Here is a 6,848-nt window from a genome sequence, read left to right as displayed (position 1 = left end):
ATATATATATATATATATATCTTACAGCAAAGGACTTACCAAGGCTGGTCACTTGCTGGCAGATGAAGGGTTAACTCGTCTTCCAGGACAGGGAAGTAGCACTCATTAATCCCCCCATTACATACAATGAATGGGTTAATAGCCCCCGATCTTAGCACAATGGTATTAATCAGATTATAAAATGTCGCAATTAGCTCCCAGGGTTGTGGAGGAGAAGACTTAAAGGGGCTTTAGCAGTGGAGTGGATTAGATTGATTTCATTAAATCTCAATATACAGATCAGTCTCCTATCACCCTAGTGGGCTGCTCCCCCCTCCCCCCCCTGCCAGCCCTGGCCCTGGTGCTGCTGCTGTATAGGATGTGCACATTGCAGGGTCTCAGCCAGGGTGACGTGGTGGGTGTATAAAAAGCTCACACACACATGGGATAGGGCTGGAGAAAGTTTGCAGGAAGGAGACAGGACAGAGAGAGCAGCAGAGCAGCAGCAGCAGAGAAGTCGCAGAGAAGTCGCAGAGCTCCCTCCTGATCACTGAGGATTTCTGGTCCATTCCTGAGGAGCCCCCCTATAGCAGCCGTACCCCACTCTTTCCCTGGCACTGAGCCCTGTGGAATGCCCTCTGGCATGTTCAGCATTGACAGCATATTGGCAGCCAGGCCTCGCTGTAAGGAGTCGCTCCTGCTCCCCCAGAATGGACCCGTGCTCTTCCCTGGGCTGGGGGAGTCACTGTATGGGGGGGCAGACTACAGCGGATTCTACAACAGGGCTGTGGCCCCCACTTCTACCCTGCAAGCCGTGAATGGATCTAGACTGGGATTTAATAACTATTATTATGGACAGTTACATGTACAGGCTCCTGTGGGCCCCTCCTGCTGCGGAACCATGCAACCTCTGGGGGCCCAACAGTGCTCGTGTGTCCCCACAGCCACAGGTAACGAGGAAGCCTCCCTGTCTGTCTATTTATCTACTATCTTTCTTTCTATCTATCTATCTATCTATCTATCTATCTATCTATCTTTCTCCTATCTATCTATCTATCTATCTATCTCCTATCTATCTCCTATCTATCTATCTATCTATCTATCTATCTATCTATCTATCTATCTATCTATCTATCTATCATCTCCTACCTATCTATCTATCTCCTATCTATCTATCTATCTATCTATCTATCTATCTATCTATCTCCTATCTATCTATCTATCTATCTATCTCCTATCTATCTCCTATCTATCTATCTATCTATCTATCAATTATCTATCTATCTATCTATCTATCTATCTATCTATTATCTATCTATCTCCTATCTATCTATCTCCTATCTATCTCCTATCTATCTATCTATCTATCTATCTATCTTCTATCTATCATCTATCTATCTCCTATCTCCTATCTATTATCTATCTCCTATCTATCTATCTATCTATCTATCTATCTATTATCTATCTATCTATCTATCTATCTATCTATCTATCAATCAATAATCTATCTATCAATTATCTATCTATCTATCTATCTATCAATCAATAATCTATCTATCTATTATCTATCTATCTATCTCCTATCTATCTATCTATCTCCTATCTATCTCCTATCTATCTATCTATCTATCTATCTATCTCCTATCTATCTATCTATCTATCTAATTATCTATCTATCTATCTATCTATCTATCTATCAATCATCTATCTATCTATCTATCTCCTATCTATCTATCTATCTATCTATCTATCTATCTATTTATCTATCTATCTCCTATCTATCTATCTATCTCCTATCTATCTATCTATCTATCTCCTATCTATCTATCTATCTATCTATCTATCTATCAATCATCTATCTATCTATCTATCTCTATCTATCTATCTATCTCCTATCTATCTATCTATCTCCTATCTATCTATCTCCTATCTATCTATCTATCTATCTATCTATCTATCTATCTATCTATCTATCTATCTATCCATCCATCTATCTATCTATCTCCTATCTATCTATCTATCTATCTATCTATTATCTATCTATCTATCTATCTATCTATCTCTCCCTAGTATCATATATCTTTCTATAACCAACTATTTTCCCCACTTTAATGTTTGCTTACAACGATTATCTCCATGAATAATAGAGATAATCCATACAATCAGCAATATATTCCCTATACTCTTGATCTGCTTCCCTCCAGGTATATAACACTTTGTATAGTCGCACTGTCTCTCGCCCACTTTCTATCATCCGGTCCCAGCTCTATTACACTCCTTCCTTCTAGTGATGCTGAGGATCAGACATTTCCTTCTACAATAACCTTACAGGGATCCCATATAACCTCCCTGACACCTGATAGAGAACAATGTGCGAGCTGTCATGTCAGCCATGTGTCCTATCCATCTGCAGAGAAGCAGCACAGACCAGTCAGGTGACAGGGAGAAGCACTACCTGGATTGTATCTCTATGTGTTGTTTTATTTGTAAATAGAGTCCAGTATTTATAAACAGAATAATAATAATAATAATAATAATAATAATTATTATTATTATTATTATTATTATTATTATTATTATGATAATCAGCATCACAGAAACAATAATAACATAATAAAATACAGTTACATTATTGATGTAAAATTCTGAATATACATAATTAAAATAATAATAATAAAAACAATTAAATATATATATGTGTATATATATATATATATATATATATATATATATATATATATAGTTCCTGGGTTATGTATAAATGTAACCAATAATTGTTACTGTACAGCTCTTCTTCCATATACACAGAGTAAAGGAATGTCCAATATCCCATGATGCACACAGTGTATGATGGGCTCCTGGGCTCCACATCATATCACATCATATAGTAACTAACCAATTCTTAGTTTAAAGGTTTTAGTCAACTTTGATAAAAACTTTGTATAATCAGATAAAGCAAATATTATCTATACTAATAAGAACCTAATATATCAACTATACCCTATGGAGTGAATGATGATAATAGTAACAGAATAGTGAGATGAATAATAATAATAATAATAATAATAATAATAATAATAATAATAATAATAATAATAATAATAATAATAATAAATTATATAGTATAATATATTGTGATAGTGAGATTAATAGTCATCTGTACGATGATGATGATGATGATGATGATGATATTACCTATAATGCCTTATAACAATTCAACAACACAGGAATTAGTATTACTATAACTATTTATTATATATAATATATTGTATATAATGTTTAAGGATATTAAATTACAGTATCATTCTCTATCGACTACATAATACACTGTTGTATATGATATATTGTATACTTTGTATATTAAGTTACAGTATCATTCTCTATTTACTCTATATTACACGGTAGTATATGATATATTGTATATAAGTTACAGTATCAGTCTCTATCTATTTACTCTATATTACACGGTAGTATATGCTATATTGTATATAAGTTACAGTATCATTCTCTATTTACTCTATATTACACGGTAGTATATGATATATTGTGTATTAGGTTACAGTATATTTCTCTATCAGTCTCTGGTGAGCGCTTGTATTGGGTTTGCACGCTGAATTATTTGTGTATTGATCCCAATGATCAGTATGGGGAGGTTATTATAATGCAGGGTCCAGGGCGGTCAGTGGCTGGTACATGGCTGGGGCAAGTACATGGCTGGGGGCAGGTACATGGCTGGGGCAGTTACATGGCAGGGGGCAGTTACATGTCTGGGGCAGTTACATGGTAGGGGGCAGTTTCATGGTAGGGGGCAGTTACATGGTAGGGGGCAGATACATGGTAGGGGCAGATACATGGTAGGGGGCAGTTTCATGGTAGGGGGCAGTTACATGGTAGGGGGCAGTTACATGGCTGGGGCAGTCACATGGTAGGTGGCAGTTACATGGTAGGGGGCAGATACATGGTAGGGGGCAGTTACATGGTAGGGGGCAGTTACATGGCTGGGGCAGTCACATGGTAGGGGGCAGTTACAGGACAGGGGAAGTTGCTGAAGGTCCAGATGAGGAGTAAAGCCCCTAACTCCCCCCTCTCTCTCTCCCCCCAGGTTATGATGGGGCAGGTTCGGTGCTGATGCCCCCAGTGCCCCCACAGATGTTGCCCTATATGAATGTGGGCACATTGTCCAGGACAGAACTGCAGCTCCTGAACCAGCTGCACTGCAGGAGGAAGAGGAGGCACAGGACCATCTTCACGGACGAGCAGCTGGAGGCGCTGGAGAACCTATTCCAGGAGACCAAGTACCCGGATGTGGGCACCAGGGAGCAGCTGGCCAGGAGGGTGCACCTGCGGGAGGAGAAGGTGGAGGTGAGGAGGAGCACATGCTTTATTAACCCATTCTCAGCCACAGAGGGCTGCTATTATGCCATAGAGATTAACCATAGATCACACTCTAATTTCCTCTACATTGGCCCATTCCCTGTTGGCTTCCTCAGGCCTCTTTATCCACTAAAGATCTCTATGTGCCAATAGCCCAAGCTATGAGCAGTTAGCACCACCCTGCCATTTGTACCAACACATGACCCTCTAAGTCCAACTGTTTCACCCTTCTTATTGCCCCCATAACTTTCCTGCCCACCCAAAACAGTAAGACTGTAATAGAATTTATTAAGACCAGAAATTCTAACCATTGGGGAACTACAACTCCCAGCATACAGTATAGGGCTTGCTGAGAGCTGTAGTGAAACCACAGATGGGGTGGCACTGATGACCTTGATCAATGTTGGGAAACAAATAGTATTAATGGCACCAATTACAAATTACTACTACTATTACTATTACTACTATTATCATCATCATCATCATCATCATCACTACTACTACTATTATCATTACTATTACTACTATTACTATTATTACTACTATTATTACTACTACTATTACTACTATTATTACTACTACTATTACTATTATTACTACTACTACTATTACTATTATTATTACTACTACTATTATTATTATTATTATTATTACTACTACTATTACTACTATTACTACTACTACTACTATTACTATTACTACTACTACTATTATTATTACTACTACTACTACTATTACTATTATTATTACTACTACTATTACTATTATTTTTACTACTACAACTACTATTACTATTACTACTACTACAACTACTACTACTTCTACTACTATTACTATTATTACTACTACTATTACTATTATTTTTACTACTACAACTATTATTACTACTATTATTACTACTACTATTACTATTATTATTATTATTACTACTGCTACTATTATTATTACTACTACTACTACTACTACAATTATTATTATTACTATTGATATTACTACTACTACCACTACTACCACCATTACTGCTATAACCACTACTGCTACTACTACTACCACTACTACCACCATTACTGCTATAACCACTACTGCTACTACTACTACTACTACTACTACTACCACCATTACTGCTACTACTATTATTACTGCTACTACCAACTACTGCAACTACTACTATCATTACTGCTGCTACTACCACTACTGTTACTACTACTACCAACATTACTGCTGCTGCTACTACTACTACTACTATTACTACTACCACCATTACTGCTACTACTACAACTACTATTACTACTACTACTACCACCATTACTGCTACTACTACTACTACTACTACTACTACTATTACTACTACCACCATTACTGCTACTACTACTACTACTACTACTACTACTATTACTACTACCACCATTACTGCTACTACTACAACTACTCCTACTATTACTACTACTGCTACTACTACAACTACTCCTACTATTACTACTACTACTACTATTATTACTACTACTATTATTAATACTACTACTATTTATTATTATTATTATTATTATTATTATTATTATTATTATTATTATTATTACTACTCCTTACCACTATTACTACTATTACTATTACTACCACCACCAACATTGTCACCCCATGAATATTAACATCAAGCCATTACCCATTGCTGCAGGTTTGGTTCAAGAATCGTCGAGCAAAGTGGAGGAGACAGAAGAGATCTTCCTCAGAGGAGTCAGAGAATGGACAGAAATGGAATAAAGCTCCCAAATCCTCCACAGAGAAAACAGAGGAGCAGAGCAAAAGTGACCTGGACTCGGACTGCTGACGCTCATGGACCTGGTGGACAGGGTGGACTTTGCACACAGGACGCTGCTGAGCTGCACACATGCTGGCACCTGTACATAGCCTGTATATATCATTCCCTGTATATAATGTCCGTGTGTTGCAGACATGTTGCACAGATATACACTGTACCAGAATGTGCTATTTATATCCTAAGTTAAAGGAATTTCTCGACAATAAACAGATGGTGGCTGCACCGTGTTGTCTGTGACCTCTGTGCTTTGTGCAGGACAGGACAAGGAAGGTAAGTGCTGATGGCTTGTACATGTAGTGCACCACCAAGGAGAGGGTCTCCTACAGGACTGAGGGGCAGCTGGGGGTCTCTGCTTATAGTCACAGCTGAGGGGTCTTATACTGGGGGATAGGCTGGGTCTGGGCCTCCTCCCATTGTCTGTTATACTGGATGATGAAGTGATATATCAGTATACAGGGAGAGGTGATATATCAGTATATAGGGAGAGGTGATATATCAGTATATAGGGAGAGGTGATATATCAGTATACAGGGAGAGGTGATATATCAGTATATAGGGAGAGGTGATATATCAGTATATAGGGAGAGGTGATATATCAGTATACAGGGAGAGGTGATATATCAGTATACAGGGAGAGGTGTTATATCAGTATATAGGGAGAGAAGATATATCAGTATAT

At 37.7% G+C, this 6,848-nt stretch overlaps 1 protein-coding gene across 1 annotated transcript; it reads left to right on the top strand.

Annotated features, from left to right (window-relative positions):
* Nucleotides 1–610: 610 nt before the first annotated feature.
* On the top strand, nt 611–6,178 carry GSC (goosecoid homeobox). The gene is made up of 3 exons (XM_069950735.1): nt 611–929; nt 4,082–4,341; nt 6,026–6,178. Exons 1-3 carry the CDS (start codon nt 611–613, stop codon nt 6,176–6,178), a joined length of 732 nt encoding a protein of 243 aa, XP_069806836.1.
* Nucleotides 6,179–6,848: the final 670 nt, after the last annotated feature.

This window comes from Dendropsophus ebraccatus, chromosome 13 (assembly GCF_027789765.1).
Source record: "Dendropsophus ebraccatus isolate aDenEbr1 chromosome 13, aDenEbr1.pat, whole genome shotgun sequence".
NCBI lineage: Eukaryota > Metazoa > Chordata > Amphibia > Anura > Hylidae > Dendropsophus > Dendropsophus ebraccatus.
The sequence above is the reverse complement of the archived record's forward strand: the minus strand, read 5'-3'. Positions and strand labels throughout refer to the sequence as shown.

Coding starts and splice junctions, on each gene's coding strand:
- GSC (XM_069950735.1), top strand. CDS start 611: ATGCCCTCTGGCATGTTCAGCATTGACAGCATATTGGCAGCCAGGCCT. Junction 930..4,081: donor GTGTGTCCCCACAGCCACAG/GTAACGAGGAAG, acceptor CTCTCCCCCCAG/GTTATGATGGGGCAGGTTCG. Junction 4,342..6,025: donor TGCGGGAGGAGAAGGTGGAG/GTGAGGAGGAGC, acceptor CCATTGCTGCAG/GTTTGGTTCAAGAATCGTCG.